Below are 22,401 nucleotides of genomic sequence, written 5' to 3' on the forward strand. Positions count from 1 at the left end.
GACACGGGTCAACGGGGATGCTAGATTCGTCCCCTCTAGTCTCCGTAGAGGGAGCTATAAGAGGAGGTTCCTCCACAAGCAGAAACCCCCTTCGGCCCCTCAACGCTAGGAAACCGCGCCATTCTCTTTCCCCAAAGGGAGACTGAAGGCTGGAAAAGTACAGCCCGCCGGTCGGTGGGAGCCGAAGTAGCCCCACCTCCCAGTAGCTTCTCGCGATAGTGGAGATGAAGCAAGTACGTAACTTCCGGTCGCGACCCATCAGCTCCTCGGATTGGTCCATTTCCACTGCCGGGGCTGCGTGAAGTTTTCGCCGGTTCCTGGAGTTGCACGTGTGGTGAGACCTAGAGACGCGGCCCTCAGCTGGGCCTTGGTATCCCCGCCAGACTTCGAGGGTGTCATCGCCGCCCTTGTTGAGGGTGAGCGTCGCGCGGCTGCAGCATGGTGAGCAAGCCTTGTTTGCCTCGGCGGCCGGGCGCTGTGGTTTTGCAGAGGCCAGGCTGGTTCCGGTAATACCTTGACTCCTGCGGCCTGGGTCTGGATCATGCCAGAGGTTGCTTGCGACACAGTAGCCCGGAATGGGCCATGCTCACCACCCCGGGTATTCTTTGCAAGTTATAGTCTCCTACCGCCGAGCCTCCCAGGGATGTGGCCCGGAGAGGAGAATGACCACCGTTTTACCCCTGGGATCCTGCAGCCCTGCCTGCTTTCGGTTAACTAAAAGCTGGTGACTGCAGACACAAACGCGTCACCCTGTGCTTCTTGGGGTCGAGCAGAGGGAGCTGCTGGTGTCTCTCAGCGGCGTTGGAGAGGCAGGTGCCTGCCTGTCTGTTTGCTCTAAGAAAGGGAACTTGTGGGAGAGTATAAGGTTGCGCCCAAAGTAAAGCCATTTAATTGGTTTCACAGTTTGGAGAATCAAAATTGAATAGCGAAACAGGAATGTAGAAAGAGATGATGGATCTTATTAAATTTAGCTGTTTGTGTCCTGATTTTATTTACAGGTTAGTAGATACCCTATGTGGAGCTGTTTACTCCAAATTATGTTGTGGCAGGCTTCCTGTCATTCTGGTTCAGTCTGCCAGGGGCCTTCCCTGAGCAGCCAGTCTAAGCTTTGCATTTTCACATCACTGTCTTATATTTCCTTCACCTAAAATTATCTTGATTTTCTTGCTAAGAACAGGGACTTTATCTAACTTTCCCACTTCTGTATTCTCAGTTTCCATAACAAGGTCTGGCACAGAGTAGGTGCTCAAGGAATATTTGCTGAATGAAGGTTAAGTATGGATTCTACAGAACACAGCTGATGTTACCTTCCCTGGAAGTTTGGATTTTTAAAAAGTATTTATCTTTAACATGAGTACTAAAGATGCATTTGTGGACAATGGAGTTATTCTCCATCGTTTTGTTCAGTTTTAATTAATTGTTGTGATTTTGTTCCTTTGAAGCCTCACAGGAAGAAAAAGCCCTTTATAGAGAAGAAGAAAGCTGTGTCTTTTCACTTGGTCCACCGGAGCCAACGAGATCCTTTAGCAGCAGATGAGACTGCACCCCAGAGGGTTCTGTTGCCCACACAAAAAGTAGGTCCTGTTCTTTACCCAGTTTATAGGTAGACTATTAATAGTTTCTTTTTCTTTTTCTTTTTCTTTAAATTAATAGAGAAAGAGTCTTGCCATGTTGCCCAGACTGGTCTCAAACTTCTGGGCTCAAGCAATCCTTCTAGCTTGGCCTCCCAAAGTGCTGTGATTACAGGCTTAAGCCACCGCGCCCAGCCATGTTAATAGTTTTTAATAAATTGTTAGCCAGCTGTTATTCTCAGATAACGGATATCCTGGGAAAGAATCTATAAGTTAATTTTCAGTACATTTGCTGATTTTTCATGTTTTGATTGGGAACATAACATCATAAATAACATAAATGACATCATTCATGTTATTTTGATTGGGAAGACAAAGGTCTTTGAGATTTTAAATGAGCAAATTTTGTAAAATAATGGTAAATATTTACGAAAACACCAGCTACAATGTGGCATCATGTTATCTAGGGCACCAGTGTATGCTCAAACTGTGCTTTCTCTAAGATCCTGCCATTTCATAACTACAAACTGCATTTTGCCTCCTGGTTGCTCATCTTAGGAAATGTAAAATATCTGAGCTCCTGGGTTAGCTCAGGGAACTTTGCAAGGGAGCCTGGAAAAGATTGATTTAATGTTGGACAGTACTTATTAAGTGTACATATTATGAAACAGTGTTGGGGGGCATGGGCCATGTTTAGGTTTTCAGTACAGTCAGCTTTGTTGTATGTTGAGAGGGGTTTTTTACATATAAATACAAGAAATTGTACTTATCTTTCAAGGCGCCCAATCTTTTTTTCTTTTTCTTTTTTTTTTTTTTTTTTTTTTTTTTTTTTTTTTTTTTTTTTTTTTTTTTTTTTTTTTTTTTTTTTTTTTGAGACAGAGTCTCATTCTGTTGCCCATGCTGGCATGCAGAGTGGCTCCATCTCAGCTCACTGCAACTTATACCTCTTTGGCACCTCTTGGGCTCAAGTGATCCTCCCGCTTTATCCTCCAGAGTAGCTAGTACTACAAGCACACGCCACCAGGCCTGGCTAATTTTAAAAATTGTTTTGTAGAAACGAGATCTCACTATTTGGGCCAAGCTGGTCTTGAACTCTGGGCTCAAGTGATCCTCCTGCCTCAGCCTCCCAAAGTGCTGGGATTATAGGCATGAGCCACTGTGCCTGACCTCCCCAAGTCTTTTCTTATAACCCTCCAAATAGATGATAAAATAAATTGTGTGTATATATATATATATACCTTGACTTGAAATGTTGCACAGAAATGTCTAGTGGAAGGAGCAATTGTTATTTATTTTTATTGCCCTTTTAAAAGCATGAATGTTTTCATTCCGTTGTAATGATATGTACCACTCTGGTTTTGAAGCTGTACATTTACTGAGTTTGTCCACAATTCTTTGTCTTTTTCTTATCAGCCAAAATATTCATCTGCCATCTGCCTCCTACTTGGAAAGCTATACTCATTGGAATATTCCCATGCCTTATCCTTGGAAGACATACTGATTCCATTTTGTTTATAGATAAACAGTGAAGGAAGTACTAATTCCGTTTTGTTTATAGGTAAGCAATGAAGAAAGGCAAGCAGAACAGAGGAAGTATGGAGTGTTCTTTGATGATGACTATGACTACCTGCAGCACCTGAAGGAACCATCTGGGCCCTCAGAGCTCATTACCTCAAGTACCTTCAGTGCACACAACAGGAGAGAGGAGAAAGAAGAAACGCTGGTAATTCCAGTAAGACTGTTCAGCAATTTCAGTGTGGGAATGAGGTGAAGAAATCATTTTTAAATCAGGATAACTGTTTGGGGCAAGAAATGGTGTCAGTATGAAGAACACAAAGATAGACCATGCCTCCACTTAAAATAATATGTGTATATGCACGTGTATACCATCAGGAGAGAATAGGTCACCTCTTCTCTGGTGTCAGGTTTCAACAGTAACAGCCTTTTTATAGGTTTTAAACTTTTGATTGATAGACATGGCCATGTTAGAGAGCACTTTTCAAGAGAAGAAAAGCAGTCGACATTCTAACAGTTATGTTAACAACATAACTGTTTCAGGATCATAAACTCTGTTCTAAGATGGAACTTAACTTCTGTGGAGTATTCAGATCTTTTAACACTTTTGTGCCCATGAGCAGGCTACCCATAAGCGAGAACAGAATGAGTGGATGATAATACCAGTCCTGTCTTGTAAACAAATGTTTGGTCTACTTTAATACCTTCTCTTCCAGCACAAATGATAGTACATGTTTATGTGAAATTAGTGCTGCTAGCCTAAGTTCTGTTTCCTCCCCTGTTTATGTGAAGAATGCCCAGGTTTTATGCCTCTGTGACTTTATTTTTAATTTGATGTAGAGTAAATTCCCCTGTGGGAAACTTATATCACTAGCACTTTTTAAACAGGAGACATTCATTATTATGTTAATGAGCGAAAGGAAAGAGATAGAAAGGGCACCAGCTTACCCTTCTTCTCATTCCACAATTGTGTCATGGTCTAGGCATTCCTTTCCTTGGGGAAGATGTGATTATAGTTCTTACAGGCAACAGCTTATTGCTTAAGGAGACTCAGAAGGGTTAGGTTTCAAGATATCATCCCAAAGAAAGTGAACTGCAGCAGCTCATACACTAACTAGGCTGTGGCTCTTTAGTAAGACCCCAAATCCCACATGTGTCATAGAGAACCAACTTCTTTATTCCTTCTTCTCCAAGGCTTTATTGTTGTCTTATTGGCTCACTTCCTTCTATAACCCATTGAGAGAGAGAAGAGGTTCCATAGTGATTCAACTTGTTTATCTAAGGGAAAAAATTCTTAGTAAACTATCGCCTGGTTGGATTGTATTGACCAATACAAGACTAACTTTTAATCTGTAATTCATTTTGAGTAAAAGCAATCACTAATGGCTTTTTAACAGGATAAGGCTCTTAAATGGACACTTCAGTGATGTTTACAGAAATAACTGAATTATATTTAAAAATAAAAGTGCTGTTGGTTTTCTGTAGAGCTATGAAAAAATAGGGATTAGTCCCATGTACTTTTTTACTTTAGTTTTTGCGACACACCACCAAATTCGAATAGATTAGAAATAATGAATAACCCCTAGAAACAGTGTATGACAGTGTAAAAAGGCAATATAGCAATGATTGATGCTTGAGCAGGCCCTGATTTTCACATGAAAGAAAGAGAGTGCTGCCATGGTAGAAAACTACTGCAACCAGTAAAAACACAGCACTCCTCTAAAAAAAATAATAATAATTCATCTAGACTCTAATCATATATCTGATTCTTTGACTACTTTTCAAGATTTGAAAAATATCTCACAAAGGTAAATTCATTTAACACAAGCTGACCTTGTGTTTAATCCCAAACTTCTAAGGATAAATATCACAAAGGGTACCTTTTAAATAAAACCTAAAAGACTGTCAATTTTACCACAATTCTAAGTAATTAATAATGTAATATACTTAAAAACCTTTGAATTGTACACTTTAAATAGGTGAATTATATGTGAATTATGTCTTGGTAAAGCTGTTTTCTTAAAAATATACTCTACAGAAAATAACAGATCTTTGCCCATGTTTATGCTACTGAGAAACTCATTTTGGAAGCCATATCATCTTGCTGTGGGTACACTGCCATATGTAGCCTTTTTTCATGCTCCTCAGAGGCTTCAAATTCAGAGAAGTCTCTCAGTGGCCAATGAGCATGCACATTCCAGCTTTGTGCCTCTTCCTGGACTGAGGATAGGGCAGGTGGTGAGGTGCACGGAGATAGATAACACATGGTGGTTGTCCTCATGTTATCAACTGGTTGAGGAGAGGAAACTAAGGCCTAAGAACCAGTCAGCGAATATAGGCTAGCACATGTTTAAGTAGATTGCAGCATGAGTGTGAAGAAGGTGGGGAGTTCACACAAAGGGAAGTTCTAGGACAGTGATCAGAAAGGGTTTATGCAGGAGGGTAGGAACCGAGCTGGCCACCAGGCGGTGGGTACTGTTGACAGGAGAAGGAACATTTTCAGTCAGCAGTGTGGTTCAGTGTCAGACACATGTGCCAAGTAAAGTGTTTCACATTATTGCAAGACTGAGGAATGGACTTGATTTGCATGGTCGTGTAGAGTAACTGAGAAATTTGGATACATAGAGTAGGTCTTGATTTTATAGGGCCTTGAAAACCAGGGCGTTAAATGCAGAGTGAAAAATTGAGACCTGTTAGAAATTCAGGAAGGTCACATGATGAAACCATTAAAGGGGCTTAATCTAGCAGTGGGTATGAAGGTTGTACTAGGTATAGACTAGCTATATGAGCGGTTGCAGTCATTTATGTCTTGGTTAACTATAAATGAGATAATGCTCAAAAGAATGGAGTGAAATCACTGTATGTAATAGAGATTTCAAGGGGACATAGGACAGAAAAATGATTTATAACCACCCAAGGATTTAAGATAGCCAATTCATAGAAGGGTTGTGCTATTACTGGAGATTAGGATGTTGTCTCTAGTTTAAGAGGAAAAAGTTTAATATTGTTTTGAAACTTCAGGCAAGTGGAGTTATGAAACTCTGGGAGTTGAATCCCAGAACCTCACTTACTGATCATTCTCAGGCAGGCAGCCCATTTAAACTTTCTTAGTTTTAGGTCTTTTGCTAAAATAATGGTGATACCTCATGGAATCTGAGGGATAAATGGAATAATCTACTAGAGAAAGCGTCATGATGTATTACAGAGAGTTGCTTTTGAGTTGCTGATGGAATATCCTTGTTTAACGTATGTATAACCTGGAGCACAGGTGAGAGAACACTGAATGTAGTTGTAACAGTTTCCGAGGACCGCAGTAACAAATTACCATAAACTAGGTGACTTAAAACAACAGAAATTTATTCCCTCGTGGTTCTGGAGGTCAGAAGTTTGAAATTAAGGTATCAGCAGGGTTGGCTTTTTTCTTGGAGGCTTAGAGGGAGGCTATTACATGGCTCATTCCTAACCTCCAAAGGTTACCAGTGGTCATTCCTTGGAGTTCCTTGCGTTACAGAGGTCTCACTCCAGTTTGCTTTCATCTGCATATGGCGTTCTCCCCTGTGAGCCTCTGTCCTCCTGTGGCCTTGCTATAGGGCCATGATCCGGTAAGACCTCATCTTATTATAGTTCAGGGGACCCTATTTCAAATATGGGCACAGTCTGAGGTTCTGGATGGAATTTGATTTTGGGGGGACTTCAACCCAGTACACTAGTTCAGAAGTATTTCCAAACAAACCTAACCAGTGTGCAATTTCTTTTTCAAGAGCGCTGGAATTAAGTTGCCTTCATCAGTGTTTGCTTCAGAGTTTGAAGAAGATATTGGATTGTTAAATAAAGCAGCTCCAGTTTCAGGTGTGTTTAACTCCTTTGTCTTTTCATTTGGATAAACGTATTTTGCAAAACATAAAGAAATGATGTAACACTTTTCTATTCTTAGTAAAGTATTGAAACAATTGAAATATGTCTGGAATTCAGATCAGAGATTATTAGGAAGGGATGAGTGTGATCTTTGTTTTTTTGTATTCCTACCATCAAATTCTTACATCTTTTGAGTTCCTGTTTGGAGACGAGAGTGGGGAAACTATTCTTGGTAATCTAGTAGGGGAATTGCAACCATCACCTAACCTCTTATAAAAATAGTGGTATTCATTATTCATTACTTGAAGTGTAATTTTAAAAAATAATCTGTTGTCTTTCAGAATTTCTCCCTACAGCATACAGGTATTTTTATAGAAGTTCATTTTGCCATCTGCACATATGTTGGGGGAAAATTTTATTTTTAATTTTTAGTGCTAACATTGTATTTCAGAACAAACACAAAAGTCCACAGAAGTGGTGTTGGTATTTTCTCCTAAGTTGCTTTAATTATTAACTAACACTTACTCTGTGGCATTCATTAATTAATTTATTCTACAGATGTTTGAGTTGCCACTGTGTGGCAGGGCCTTGGGTTAAAACAGAATAAAGCATAGTCTCTGACCTAAAGACTACCTCATTTGGGAAAAATAAACCATAAATGATAAATTACAGCATATTTGGATAATACTAGTGCGGTTAGGAGCATAAACCCAGCCTCACGAAGTTGGGCAAGGCTTTCTAAAGGAGATGATGTCTAGTTTGTTTCTTAAGTAAAAGGCAGGTGGAAGAAGGAGGGGTGGGGTGGGAGAAGAAGCAAGAGAACATGAGTATAAGGTAACTTTACACACTTTAGCACGCCCAGAAGGAAGGGTATGGATTAAAAAGAAATGAGACTGAAGGGTTAAGCATTGACTGTAGCAGAGGATGTTGGAGGCCAGTCAAGAGTTTTTCTTGAACTCTGTTTTTCTTGTTTGTTTGTTTTTTTTTCATTTTCTGTTCCTTGTGGAGCAGAGCAGTATATCCAGAGTCAGCCTAGTATTTTTGTAGATGAAAGAACATATGTGAAGAGGTAGGGTATTTATTAAAATCTCATCACCAGAGACTGAAAATATAACAGTTTACAAATTATTCATTTGAGTTACTTCTAACAGGTTAATTTAAAGCCCAGTTTCTTCCTGCAGACAAAAGCTTTGAATTATGCTAGACAAAGTTTAACATTATAGATCTATAATGGAAGGGTATTGTTACAGTGGATATCGAAAGGAGAGGCAGCATTTTTTTTTCCTTTTGTTTGTCTTGGAATGATCACTCTTTATTCTTAATCATTCTTTTATCCTTAATATATAAATAGACTCTTACTGTCATAGGTCCACATATTGTTAAGTGAATGAATTGTTGCTCTCTTGGGAATTATTGCTTAATTTTTGTTTTCCTTCTAGGACCTCGACTGGATTTTGATCCTGACATTGTTGCAGCTCTTGATGATGATTTTGACTTTGATGATCCAGATAATCTGCTTGAAGATGACTTTATCCTTCAGGCCAATAAGCCAACAGGAGAGGAAGAAGGAATGGATGTACAGTATGTGTGGTTTGTTTCAAACCTAAGTGTTACTGCTTCAGTGGGATGGTAACCATGGAACTAATAATTGGAGGAGAACTTCAAGAGCATTTAATCTGAAACTTCTGTATTTGAGAGCAGAAAATGTGAGATTCATTGCTTTTCCTACCAAACCAGATGGGTCAAACACCTTCACTCTTTCTGCCTAGACAAGAACTCTTCCTGAAATATCTTTACTTGTGTAAAATGGTTTTGTTCTGTTACTTTTTAAGTTGTTTTTGTAGGTAATTTCTGACCTTTACTTTAGGAAATCTGTGGATGAAGATGACAGTGAGTGGGAAGATGTGGATGATAAGGGAGATAGCGATGATGACTGTGACTCTGCAGGCCCATTATCAGATGAAGATGATGTGTCTGTGCCTGGAAAAACTCATGGAGCTATAGCAGACCACTTGTTCTGGAATGAAGAAACGAAAAGTCGCTTCACAGAGTATTCGATGACTTCCTCAGTCATGAGGAGGAATGAACAGCTGACTCTACACGATGAGAGGTTTGAGAAGGTAAGGGCCCCAAATAAAGGATGTTTTAGTACTGTCTTACAGTAATTTTTTTTTAATACCTATCAGCTTTAGCCCAGGTTGAAGTACTTACCAGTCACAAAATAGTGGCAACAACACAGTCAATCATAGGAAGTTTACAGCTATCCAGTTATAGGTTTGTGTAGCCAACATAAAGCAGAAGGGCAGCAATAAATGTGATAGACAACTCACTTAAGTTTCTATTTGGCCCTTAAAACCCCCACAAGTGGCAAAGGTAAAGATAGAAGCAGTCCACTTGAGGACTTTGATGAAGCTGAGCGGGTTGAGGCTGATCTGGAAGCTGGACATCTCTGGTCGAGTCAGCTGATTCGCTTCCAAGCTAAGTAGATGTTAGGCGCCTTGCTGTGTGCCTTGTTTTTTTGTTTTTAATTTAAAGAACGAGATTGAGACCCAAAGCTAAAACTTTTGAGTGTTGGAAACAGCGTGTCTCTTTATTAAAACAGAGCACAAAAGTACCCTAGTTATTGTTGTTTTCCCTTTACTCATTCTATGAGGCCAATCACCCTAGTTTTGATTCTGGAAAGAACATGTATAGGTCAAAAGGACTGGCTGATCAAACGTTCTTATTTTCCTCTTTGAGTTCTGACATCCTGATTCTGAACTCCTCCAACAGTAGTCCGTAAGATGCTATGTTTCTGAAGTATCGGCCTGATGGAGCACAAACAAAATTCCATTTCTTTCCATTTCTCACCTGGAGTTTTCAGACATAACTAACACTAAGGAACAGAATGGAAATAGAGTATAAGATGCTTTCGAAAGCTTGAATTTTCATTTACTGTATTTGGTTCTGTCGTAACAGATTCACTCCAGGGTTTATTTATAATCCCAACCTGTAGCTGACTTATACAGGTTCTTAACGCCACCTATGCTGTTGTTCTGTAGCACATAACATCTCCTAACATCATCTCTAATGTGCATCTTTATTACGTATGTCATGTTTAGATTTGTCCCAGATTAGAATGTGAATTCCCCAAGGGCAGAGATTTTTTGTGTTTTGCTCGTGGATACATCCCAGAGCCTAAAGTGGTGTCTTGGCATGTAGTAGAAGTTTAAAGTGTTCCATAAATGATAAACGGATGAAGGAATAGTTTTCTTCAAGGTGAATCTGAAATAAAGGGCCTTACTTTGCTACCTTCTGACCTAATACTATTTTCCCTTTCCTCTTGAGGGAGAAGCAAACTGTTGCTACAAATCTCACTCTTCAAGAGATACATCACCCCCTATTTACTCTTTGTCACAGCTTAATAGTGTCAACAACATTTGCATGATATAGGAATTATTGTCTAAATAAGAATGAAGTTTATACATTAGCGGGACGGTTTTCAGTTGCACAATCTTTTAGTTTGCATAGCCAAGGAATTTGAAAATATCTTCAGGCTAGGCATGGTGGCTCATGCCTATAATCCCAGAACTGTGGGAGGCTGAAGCAGGTGGATCACTTGAGCCTAGTAGTTTGAGACCATCTTGGGCAACACAGATCCTGTTTCTATTAAAAACAAAAAATTAGCCTGGTGTGGTGGCATGTGCCTGTGGTCCCAGCTGCTGGAGGGGCTGAGGTGGGAGGATCACTTGAGCCTGAGAGTTCGAGGCTATAGCGAACTACGATTGTGCCACTGTACTCCAGGCTGGGAGACAGTGTGATACTTAAAAAAAAAAAAAAGAAAAAAAATCTTCAGAAATGTTCTGGCGTAATCTGTGCCTATCATTTTGTTCTCCAAGCTGAATGGAATCATGCCTTTCATTTACATGTCAAATGGGAGCCTATTTTTAGCCTAAATGTATGTCTTAAAGTACTGAGCAGAAATATCTTCCATGTCCTGTTGTTGCATTAAATCCCTACTAATATTTTAATGGTAACTTTGATAGTGCTTGTGTAATAATAAAGTTATTGTAAAAAAAAAAAAAATGTGTAGTATTACTGAGTACATTTGCTTTTCATGGTATCTTTTCTTTGTTTATATTCAAGTTTTACGAGCAATATGATGATGATGAAATTGGAGCCCTGGATAATGCAGAATTGGAAGGTTCTATTCAAGTGGACAGCAATCGCTTACAAGAAGTTTTGAATGACTACTACAAAGAGAAGGCAGAGAAGTACAGTGACTTTTCTTTCCTTGTTTAGCTGCTCTTTTAAAAAAAAAAAAAAAAACTCCAAAGAAAGATCTATAGTATAACTGAATTGAGGAAAAAAATCCACCTACTCAAAATCCATATTAAGAAAATAAAAAGCGAAAAAGAAAAGGAAAATAGGAGGGGGAAAAAAGAAAGTGGTACATTTTCCATAAACTTTGGCTCATATATAGCTCATCTCTTTTGCCTACATTTTGGTATTGGCGTTCTAAAGTAGAATGTAATAGGAATATATGAGGAGCCATATTCTTTGTATCTTTGACTTGAGAAGAGTCACGGTAGAATGTACGTTCAGCTTTTTATTTATTTTATTTTTTTGAGACAGACTCTGGCTCTGTTGCCTGGGCTGGAGTGCAGTGGGGCAATCTTGGCTCACCTGCAACCTCCGCCTCCCAGGTTCAGGTGTTTCTCCTGTCGCAGCCTCCTGAGCAGCTGGGATTACAGGCGCATGCTGCCACACCCAGCTAATTTTTGTATTAGTAGAAATGGGGTTCCAACATGTTGGCCAGGCTGATCTTGAACACTTGACCTCATGTAATATGCCCGCCTTGGCCTCCCAAAGGCCTGAGATTATAGGCGTGAGCCCCTGCGCCTGGCCCATTTTTAAATTTTTTCTTACTTTCATTTATTTTGCTTAAAAGTTTTGATAGAAGAATGAGTATTATTAGAGTGTGAAATAATGACAGGCTGGGCATGGTGGCACACACCTGTAATCTCAGCTACTTGGAAGGCTGAGGCAGGAGAATCACTTGAACCTGGAAAGCAGAGGTTGCAGTGAGCTGAGATAGCACCATTGTACTCTAGCCTGGGTGGCAGGGCAAGATTCCATCTCAAAAAAAAGAAATATAAGGACACATTCCACTTGGAAAATAAGATGGTGTTTCTAGTCTTTGGGCTGAAGAATTAAGAATTATTCCAAGTATATACTCTTTTCATCTTTCTGAAATGCCAGGTGTTCTGAGAAGTAGGTATTTATGTCTTGTGAAAAGATAAGAATTTGTTTCTCCAGCTGGATTAGCAGAACCGACCAGCCGGTTATTTTGGCAAATCAGCATCCACGTCAACGTGACTCTTCTTTGAGAGAAACTGAGGAAATGTTCAGATCTGCTTGAATGGTCTGATGTTCTATGATCACTATAATATATAGATCCCATAGCAGGACAAGGAGCTATATAGTTTGAGTAAAGTATTTGAATACTTTAGGGAGACAGATGAATTATGCTTTTTTAGGCTTTAAAAACCTGTTTTATTAGGAAGCTGCCTTGAAAAGACACAGCTAGTGAATGTCCAAAACTCACTGTGGGGAAGAGGCAGGGCTGGGTAAAACAGAGTTTGACAGAAAATGATAGATGAGACACTGGACTATGTGCATTTAAAACATTGGGTTTTTCCACAGCTAACAATTGCAGTTTTAGTGACATGGTATAATAGTAGGTCACTTTTCTCCCTTCTCATTCTTCGCTTTAAAAAACTCAACCAAAAGTTGTATAAAATTGAATACCCTTGAACCCTTGGAGGATCAAGACCTGCCAATGAATGAGCTTGATGAGTCTGAGGAGGAAGAGATGATTACTGTAGTCCTTGAAGAAGCCAAAGAGAAGTGGGATTGCGAATCTATTTGTAGTAAGTATATTCACTTTATGATAATAATTTTTAAAGTATTAAAGTATATCAACTTTAGGCTGGGCGTGATAATCCCAGTACTTTGGGACGCCAAGGTGAGTGGATCACCTGATGTCAGGAGTTTGAGGACCAGCCTGAACAACATGGTGAAACTCCTGTCTCTACTGAAAATACAAAAAATTAGCTGGGCATGGTAGTGGGCACCTGTAATCCTAGCTACTTGGGAGGCTGAGGCAGGAGAATAGCTTGAACCCGAGGGGCAGAGGTTGCAGTGAGCCAAGATCACACCAATGCACTCCAACTTGGGCAACAAGAGTGAAACTATGTCATATATATATATATATAAACTTTATATTCTAGTACTGAGTTGTAAGCAATTAATAAAACATCAATCAAAGACTCCAGTGTTATTTTGCACTATGAAAACACAAGGTCAGAAATATAGTAGGAATTCACTAATGTTTTGTGGAACTGAAAGTGTGCTTATTGATACATGACTTTTATTTGTTTGTTTAGGTACATACTCAAATCTATATAACCATCCACAGCTTATCAAGTATCAACCAAAGGTAAGTCCTAGTGTGCTATTTGAAGGATGCAATGCATAAAAAATAGAGTGCACATTTTTGCACAGTAACTTTTATCTTTGTGGCTAGCAGTGATATTAGGAAAAGTACCAACCGTATGTCATTAATGAGCTATTTTTTAATAGGAATGAGAAATAACTCTAGTGCCATTTTATCCGTATTTCAGCCCAAACAAATTCGAATATCTTCTAAAACAGGAATGCCTCTCAATGTCTTACCAAAGAAAGGGCTCACAGCAAAGCAAGCTGAACGAATACAGATGATTAATGGCAGTGATCTTCCTAAAGTATCAACCCAGCCACGTTTTAAAAATGAGAGCAAAGAAGATAAAAAGGCAAGAAAGCAAGCTATAAAAGAAGAGCGCAAGGTAAAATACGTTTTTCAAATGTGAGATTTACAAAGAACTGGTGGAAGTAAAGTTAGAGGAATTTTGTAAAAGCAGTGTGTATCAGACTAAAGATATGAATAATACAAGTATATTCTTGTACTTATAACAGGAACGAAGAGTGGAGAAGAAAGCTAACAAATTAGCATTTAAACTAGAGAAAAGAAGGCAAGAGAAAGAGCTGCTGAACTTGAAGAAGAATGTTGAGGGCCTAAAGCTATAGACAGTGGAGCATATAGGGTAAGGCACTTTATTAGGGGCTCTTCATTATGTTTAATAATTAACTAGAGTCTTCAGAAAGAAAACTGCTTTGCCATTTTTACTGGCAGATAAGAGGAAAATACAATATTTGTATTATTTTTGTACTAGCAAGTGTTCCCTGCCAACTGTCTTGTAAATACTGTAATATTTTAATTTTTAGTCTTATAAGCTTACATCTGCTCTGAAATAAATGACTTCACGAATGTGAAATGTTTGGATAAATTAAAGGAAAATATCTTCATAACTTGAATTGGTGTATTCATTTATTTGTATGGTTGTCATAGTTGTTTTTTGCAGATGTTTTCAAATATTTCTTTGAATCCTCTCCACGCCTTTTCAGGAATTACATGGTTTAATTTGCTGTAAGTAGAAAAGTGGCCTGGTTAAACTCAATTTTGAAATGCCGAGTTTATTCTGTTTAATGTAAGATGAGTTTTTCTGAGAAAGTTCCACTGTTAGGAAGCTAAATTTTCCCTTGCTGTATACAAAGGACTATTTCAAAAGGGTGGTAAAAGTGAATATTAAGGTCCTTAAGACTCATATTTCCTGTTATATTACTGGATGAGTTGCTTTTGGGATTTAGGAACAGTGAAGGCAGGAAACAGAATAGTCAAAGAAATAAGAAAACTTACTTGGCTTCAGTGAGTCCCTAGATCAAAATCAGAAATATTTATTTCAGTTTAAACTGGAGAGTTTGTCTTTTCAACATTATTTAATGTTTGGAACCATTCATACTTGATTAAAATACATAGTTGAAAACTTTCCCTGTTTTTGAGGAGCTGATTTTTGTTTTACCTTATTTAAACTTTTTTCAAGGTTTAGGCAATGACAGCATCACAATTGTTGATTATTTGGTAAACTGTGACTTCTTGCAACAGGTTAGTGACCCTGGTTTATGTTCTTGGCTAGTGTGTTACCTGGACTAGGCTGTAAAAACCTGGGAATGCTGTTGCTGTGAGTTAGGAACAGAATGGCTGGGGCAGAACCATTTTTGGCAGGTGAGCTGCATTTGATACCTGAATTATTAGAAAATACCTTCATCTGTAATTATTTGTTTATGGCTTTTCCAAAACTGGTAAGTATTAGCTTGTTCTACCATGTGTGATCCATTTAAATCTAAGCATTGTAGGATATTTAGAGTTATAAAAACTGATGGCATCAAGTATTCTGCCAACATTGGCTAGAAAAAAAATCTGAAGAGCTGGTCATTGCAGAAGTAGGATACTGGAGAGAATGTATTGAAATTCCAACCTGTGAAGTAAAGGGTCAGATGATGGTTTATGTCAATATTGAGAATGTAAGTACTAAAAGGATCGGCCATTTATTTTGATAGCTGTCTAAACTGAAGATTCTCAAAAGCAGCAAGGGTCTTGACAAACGTTGGATGTTACTTTGTCATGATGTTACTCAAATTCTGCTTATGAGATGCTAATTTTACTTTACTGTGTTTAAATCCATATATTATATGTTTCTCAATTAAGAGAAAAAGAGTAGGCCACAAGTCTTGATGAAGCATGTTGTGATTTAGGCTGATTATACTCCAAACTTAAATATTTCAATTTTATTCTGAAGAACAAATTCATAATACTTTGAATTTTCTGATAATGTAGTTCTCTATAAATCTATAAATGATGATTGGGAACTGAACATAAAAGCTCCATGCTAAGTGTTGGGAGTCCAAGGATCAGAGGGTTTTACTTTCAGGAGCCACATGGTCTGAGGAGGCAGCATAGGTGCAGCGAAATGTAACTCAACGACACTGCCACTGTGGTAAGTACCACTTGTAATGAGAATCTGGGTGCTTGCTCTTCCCCTAGAAGTGTTCTCACTGCAGGCAGACCTTCCTCATGGTTGGTGCCCAGCTGTCACCTTCACTATAGGCTATTCCCTGAGCTTGTATTTAAAAATAGCACACGTATCCCTCCCTGGCATCCTTGACCCACCCTCCCTGGTTTATGTTCTCCACAACATCCGTTGACACACAGGACTCTTTGTCAGTCTCCTCTCACAGAACAAACCCTGAAGACACAGTGTTTTGTTTATTGCTTTATCCTAGGCTTGGAACGGTACCTGACATTTGGTATACATAGTGTATGAAAGAATGGATAGATGGGAAAGATTTCAGAAAAGAATTAAACTTGGAGGGAACCATAGTAGGGCCTAGACTCACTGGGGTTAGCGGGGAGAGAAAGGCCTGAAAGATTCCAGCAGGGGGCAAAATCTTGAAGAATTTGTATCTTAAACCTATTTCGTTTAAGCACTGCCCATAACTAGTGTAAAACCACTTAGATATCAAGTACCACAGATGCTCCTTGACTCGTGGTGGGCTTATGCACTGATACACCCACCCTAAGCTGAAATGGTAAATCAAAAATGCATTTACTACACCTAACCTACTGAACATCATAGCTCAGTCTAACCTACCTTAAACTTGCTCAGAACACTTCCGATTAGCCCACAGTTGTGCAAAATCATCTGGCAATACAGTACACTGTAGAGTATCAGTTTGCCCTTGTGGTCACGTGGTTGACTGGGAGCAGTGGCTCACCACTGCTGCCCAGCATCATGAGAGGATTGTACCTCTTTCTACTGAATACATACTGCTTTCTCACCATCACAGAAAAATAGTTAAGTTTAACCATCGTAAGTTGAGGCCTGTCTGTACTGTTATTTTACAAATCTAAGTATCTGAAATGCAGTTACTGCTTACTAGATTACCTGTGATGCCCTGTATCTACACTTCCATTGTGATGTCATCAAGTCACCTCAGGGGAAAGAACTCTTAACTTCTTGTAACTTGACTGGTATATTTTCAATACTTTTTAAATGACTAAACAGATATTTAATACATTTTATTTTATTTACTTTTTATTGTATTTGGGCTCTGGGGTACATGTACACATCCTGCATCCTGCAGGATTGTTGCATAGGTACATACATGCCATGATGGTTTGTTGTCTCCATCTTCCGCTACTGTTGCCTACCTCAGGCATTTCTCCAGGTGTTATCCCTCCCCCTCTTCCCCACTCCCCCTCGCTGTGCCCCTCTCCCTGCCCCTCCACCCCCCCACCTAGTCCTGTGAGTGTTGTTCCCTTCCCTGTGCCCAAGTGTTCTCATTATTTTCAATACTTTTATATTACTTCTCCATGTGGGTTGACATTGGTATGCTTTATCAGGCTTGTTCCAGTTAAAGGACAGAGAAAGTAGAAATTCTAATGGCCTTGAATTTTAATTGTGAAACTTACAGGAGAATGGTTAAAGCAAATACAGGGCCACTATTCGAGTTAAGAAATAGAACATAGAAGTCACCCGTGGGCCCATTCTTGATTTCATTTCACTCTTCCCCCTCAGGTAATTCTTACGTACTATCTGACTATCATACAAGTTGAACATCTCTAATCCAAAATCCAAAATGTTGAGTGCCAGTGTGACACAACAAATAGAAAATATGATGCATAAGTACTCAATACAAGCTTTGTTTCATGCACAAAATTATGTAAAATATTGTATACAATTACCTTCCGGCTGTGTGTATACGGTGATACAAGAAACAAAGTGTTTAGACTTGGGTCCCATCCCAAGTCTAACCTTGTTCCAAAGTCTGAAAAAAATCTGAAATACTTTTGGTCCCAAGCATTTTGGGTAAGGGATACTCAACGTGCAATAAATATTTCCTTCTTGTTTAAAGCCACTTGTATAGTGTCCCTAAACACATCTTGTTTCATTTTGAACAACTGAAAAACACAAACCTAGCTTTTTGAGGGCAATATTTGCTACCAATTAGATGAAAGCATCCTAGGGAGGATGAACTGTGAACAGTCCCTGGGTCTGACTTATGCTTTAGAGTTTAAAGAGCCCCATGCTTAGATGTCAGTGAGCAACGTGATGAGTGAGTTTTAGGGAACAAGTCAGTTTGAGCATCCAGGATCTGCAGAAATATGCTTAGAGGATTGCATTCTTGTTTTATATTTTCTGCTTCTAAACTCACCCCTACCTCTAAAGGTCAATGCAGAACCTTCCTATGGGGTGAAATGAGTGTCTCCAACTGATCTAGAGATCAGGATACAAAAGGGAGAGCAGGCACTTTACTGGAATATAGCCAAACATGCCAAGTATAGAACAAAATGGGAGCCAGACTTCCTTGGATATACTATCTTGAGATTACGAAGGCAGTAGATATCTTAGTCGTGATAGCCCTCAACACGTCTGTCTCTAATCCTCCAGTAATTCCTAAAACGGGGTATAGGGGATGTAGGCTTTTTGGGAACTTGGATGTCTGGAAATATATTCTTCTCTTATGTTGGATGGACAGCTTGACTGCATATAGAATTCTTGGTTGTAGATTATTTTACCTCAGAAGTTTAAAGGGTTTTCTCCATTTCTTTCCATTTCCAATTTTGCTTTTTGGGACTCTGAAGCTATTCTGATTGCTGATTATTTATATTTTTCTTCAGAAGCCTGGAGAATCTGTCTTCAGTGTTCTGAAACTTCCATTTTACTGGATCTTTTAAATCAGAAGGTGTATTAGGATTATCTAGAGGGACAGAAGTAATAGGATATATACATATATACATACAAAGAGGAATTTATTAAGTATTAACTCACACAATCACAAGGTCCCACAATAGGCCATCTGCAAGCTGAGGAGCAAGGAGAACCAGTATAGTGCCAAAAATGAAGAACTTGGAGTCTGATGTTTGAGGGCAGGAAGCATCCAGCATGGGAAAAAGATGGGAGGCCTGGCCAGTCTAGTCTTCCCACATTTCTCTCTTTGCTTTATATTCTATCTGCAGTGGCAGCTGACTAGATGGTGCCCACCCAGATTAAGGATGGGTCTGCTTTCCCCAGACCACTGAATCAAATGTTAATCTCCTTTGGCAACATCCTCATAGACACACCTTGGATCAATACTTTGCACCCTTCAATCCAATCAGGTTGACACTGAGTATTAACCATCACAAGTCTATCTTTGTCAACTTGAACCCATATACATCTCCTAAAATCATATATAATACTCAAAGATAATAATAAGGTCATAATTATACCTAACATAATACAACTATCCTTCATACAACCGGGAATGCACCAATCCCCAACCTCAATACTATTACATAAAGTTAGCAAGACTTAAAGGCTGATGTGAAGTCAATAAATCTTATGTCACATGATAAAGGAAAGGAAAATAAAAATATCTTTTTAGTACAAGTGTATACATTCACAAACATTTTTAACAAAAGGAAGAAATACTCATGACAATTACTGTCCTCATTTCTGCAGCTGGTCACGTGGTGGTAGCTGGTATTGATGACTGCCTTCTTCTACTACCCATTCTGTATTCCCTTTGCCTTCAGCAAGCACCTTAGCAGGTTGCGGTTTTTTCCTAGTGGAGTGACCCAAACCTTCATTCCTGAAGGATCTGGGCCATTTGTAGTCCTACCTGGATTGGGCTGTTGTAGTTTCCCATTGACTTTAATCACAGGGCATGGTAATACTAAGAGACATCCTAATGGATCTCCTGTATTCCATGGATACTTTTCCTTACCTCCATTGTGGAGTAGTAGACCCTATGCGGCCTTCTGGAGAACTTTACCCCAGCCCTCTAAAGTATTGTAACCTAATTGGTTTTGTAGTTGTGACTTCAAAAGGCCATTTCACCATTCTATCAATCCAATTGCTTCAGGATGATGGAAAATATGATGAGAACAGTGAATTCCATGAGCATGAGCCCACTGCCACACTTCTTTAGCTGTAAAGTGAGTGCCTTGGTCAGAGGCAATGCTGTGTGAAATACCATGACAGTGGATAAGGCATTCCATGAGTCTACAGATGGTAGTCTCGGCAGAAGCATTGTGTGCAGTTAGGCAAACCCATATCCAGAGTAAGTGCCTATTCCAGTGACTCTTCCATGAAGGTTCAATATAACCATAATTTGCTTGTTTCTTTCCAATTTCTATGCAATTTTACTTTACTTTCTGGGAGATTTTTCTAATTTTATCTTTCAACCCTCTATTGAGTTTTTCCCCTAAAGGCTTTTTTAATTTCTAAGAGTTGTAATTTTCCTTTAAATTACTTTTTTTGTCTGTTTTGGACTTACATACTAGAGATGTTCCTCAGATCTTTGGAAACTCCTGTCTGTTTGCTCATCATTAGGATTGGGAGAGGAAAAAAATGGAAATAATGAATGAGTGAGCAGTTTTTCATGACTGAGTTGTATTGTAGGGTGGTCTGAGTGAGCTGTTTGGGAATCTCCCAATCTTTACATATTTGCTAGTGGAATAATTTAATTCCCAGGGAAGTTTCATTTTGCTCTAAGGGTAAGAGTATGGCAAGCAGAGTCCTGTAAGCCAAGTAAAAGAAAATGGGCATGTGGATATTCTCTGCTTTCAGTATCACTATTCACAAAATTAATCACTGGATTGTATATATGTACATGTATACATGCATATATAGACATGCATGCATATATAGCTGGTTCTCATTATTCATGGATTCCCTATTTGCAAATTTACCTACTTGCTAAAACTTACTTGTAACCCCAACATCAATACTCGTGGCATTTTTACAGTCATTTGCAGAAATGCAGAGTCGTAAAAAAGTTGAGTCATCCAGCACATTTTCCCAGCTGAGGCTGAACAAGATAATACTCTACTTTCTTGCTTTAGTGCTCATACTGTACCCAAGTTCCTTCCGTGGGCTATTTAGTGCCACATTTTCCACACCTTTGTGCTTTTTCTTTGGTGATTTCACTGTTTAAAATGGCCACTTTGGACCAGGCATAGTGGCTCACACCTGTAATCCCAGCACTTTGGGAGGTTCAGGTGGGAGGATCACTTGAGGCCAGGAGTTCAAGACTAGCCTAACCAACATGATGAAACCTCATCTCTACCAAAAATACAAAAAATTAGCCAGGTGTGGTGGTGTGAGACTGTGGTCCCAGCTACTCAGGAGGCTGAGGTGGGAGGATCACTTGAATCCAGGAGGCGGGGTTGCAGTGTGCCAAGATCGCACCACTGCACTCCAGCCTGGGTGACAAGCAAGACCCTTTCTCAAAGGCAGGGTGATAAGGAAGGCTGCCTAGCTTAGTGCTGAAGTGCTGTCTAGTGTTCCTAAGCTCAAGGCTATGATTTGCCCTACGGAGAAAATACGCATTAGGTCAACATTCAGGCATGAGTTACGGTGCTGTTGGCATGAGTTCAGCATTACTGAATCAACGCTATATATTAAAGAAGGTGTCTTTAAACAGAAACACACATAAAACAAGGTTTTGTATTGATCCATTAACAAAAATGTTGTGACCAGAGACTCACAGAAACCTAACCCTGTATTTCCCCTAGGTGCAACGGTTCGGTATTTCCTAATTCAGTGCTCATAGTGACTTCATAGAACATAACTACCAAAAATAATGAGAATTGGCTGTATATATGTCTGTATCTATACCTACCTGTTTTTGCCATAGTACTCATGCCTTCAGCCATCCCTCATATTGACTAATGCACTGACTGCTTTTTTTCCCTTTCCAGGAAGTAGAAACACCTAGAGACAGGGAAGGGCATTTATCCAGGAAGCAAGAGAGTTGCAGTGTGGGGCAAGGGGTTGGGGGGGAGGTGTGATCTAGGAATCTTAACTTCTTTCAAACAGCTTTCCGCTTTGGTCCTTCATATTTTGGCAGTCTCTTCCTCCTCATTCACCTGCCCCAATTGTAGAGGTACATGCCATCTTGCAGTTCCTGTGACTTTAAGAGACTGTAGTGTGAATCTGGATGGTTCTCAGTTCTTGCCTACTGTTGGCTTGCAAAGTAGAGTTTGGTGTTGCTTTAAGTCCTCCAAGTCAGTTACAATGTATATTAGCTTTCCAAATTTTAGGTTTCTTGTTTTCTTTCCTCCTCCTGTGTTTCTATGACCCTTTGTCCCTTTACTATAGCTTAATTCTTTTTCTTGTCTCATGACTCATGTTCCTGAGATAAATTTTATTGGTAAGTGGAGGTGATTATGCCACCCCCTTGCCATAGGACCATGGACGATGTTGATATTGCTAAATATTTGCATGTTCTGGACTGCAGAGAACTTAAGAGATCTGTGACTTGCAGACATCTGAATGAAAAAAATGTCTTCCTTTTTTCTTCTCTATCATGCTCCTTTAAGAAAATGTGGGTAGCTTGGTTCCTACAAAGTATCCTTAACTTCCAGCTCAGAAAGAGAATGTCTGGTTAGAAGTAACACTTTTTCAATTTCAGTCTAGTCCTAATTCTCTCCATGCTTCTTTGTAATGTTTGTTTTCCTGCCCATGTTGTCCCTGATTTTTTTTTTTTTTTTTTT

General features: G+C 39.3%; 2 protein-coding genes across 4 annotated transcripts in view; both read left to right on the forward strand.

Moving 5' to 3' along the window:
• Window positions 1–239: 239 nt before the first annotated feature.
• Window positions 240–14,336, forward strand: LTV1 (LTV1 ribosome biogenesis factor). Of its 3 annotated transcripts, none has more exons than XM_017517726.1 (11): window positions 240–441; window positions 1,443–1,574; window positions 3,130–3,303; window positions 6,848–6,935; window positions 8,381–8,531; window positions 8,809–9,061; window positions 11,067–11,194; window positions 12,714–12,853; window positions 13,370–13,422; window positions 13,607–13,807; window positions 13,938–14,336. In XM_017517726.1, the coding sequence occupies exons 1-11, from the start codon at window positions 439–441 to the stop codon at window positions 14,046–14,048; spliced, it is 1,434 nt and encodes a 477-aa protein (XP_017373215.1). In that variant the 5' UTR covers window positions 240–438; the 3' UTR covers window positions 14,049–14,336. The 3 variants fall into 3 exon arrangements, with proteins under 3 accessions (XP_017373215.1, XP_037590545.1, XP_037590546.1); XM_037734617.1 differs by lacking the exon at window positions 240–441 and adding an exon at window positions 527–598; XM_037734618.1 differs by lacking the exon at window positions 240–441 and adding an exon at window positions 527–598 and having other exon boundaries at window positions 3,130–3,294.
• Window positions 14,337–14,462: 126 nt separating this feature from the next.
• ZC2HC1B (zinc finger C2HC-type containing 1B) overlaps window positions 14,463–22,401 on the forward strand; it is a 66,122-nt gene continuing 58,183 nt past the window's right edge. The window contains exon 1 of the mRNA XM_017517742.1: window positions 14,463–15,084. Within this exon, the coding sequence (XP_017373231.1) occupies window positions 15,057–15,084 (28 nt within the window). The 5' untranslated portion in view covers window positions 14,463–15,056. The remainder of the gene's footprint in view (window positions 15,085–22,401) is intronic.

This window comes from Cebus imitator, unplaced genomic scaffold (assembly GCF_001604975.1).
Source record: "Cebus imitator isolate Cc_AM_T3 unplaced genomic scaffold, Cebus_imitator-1.0 Scaffold642, whole genome shotgun sequence".
In the NCBI taxonomy this organism is placed as follows: Eukaryota; Metazoa; Chordata; class Mammalia; order Primates; family Cebidae; genus Cebus; species Cebus imitator.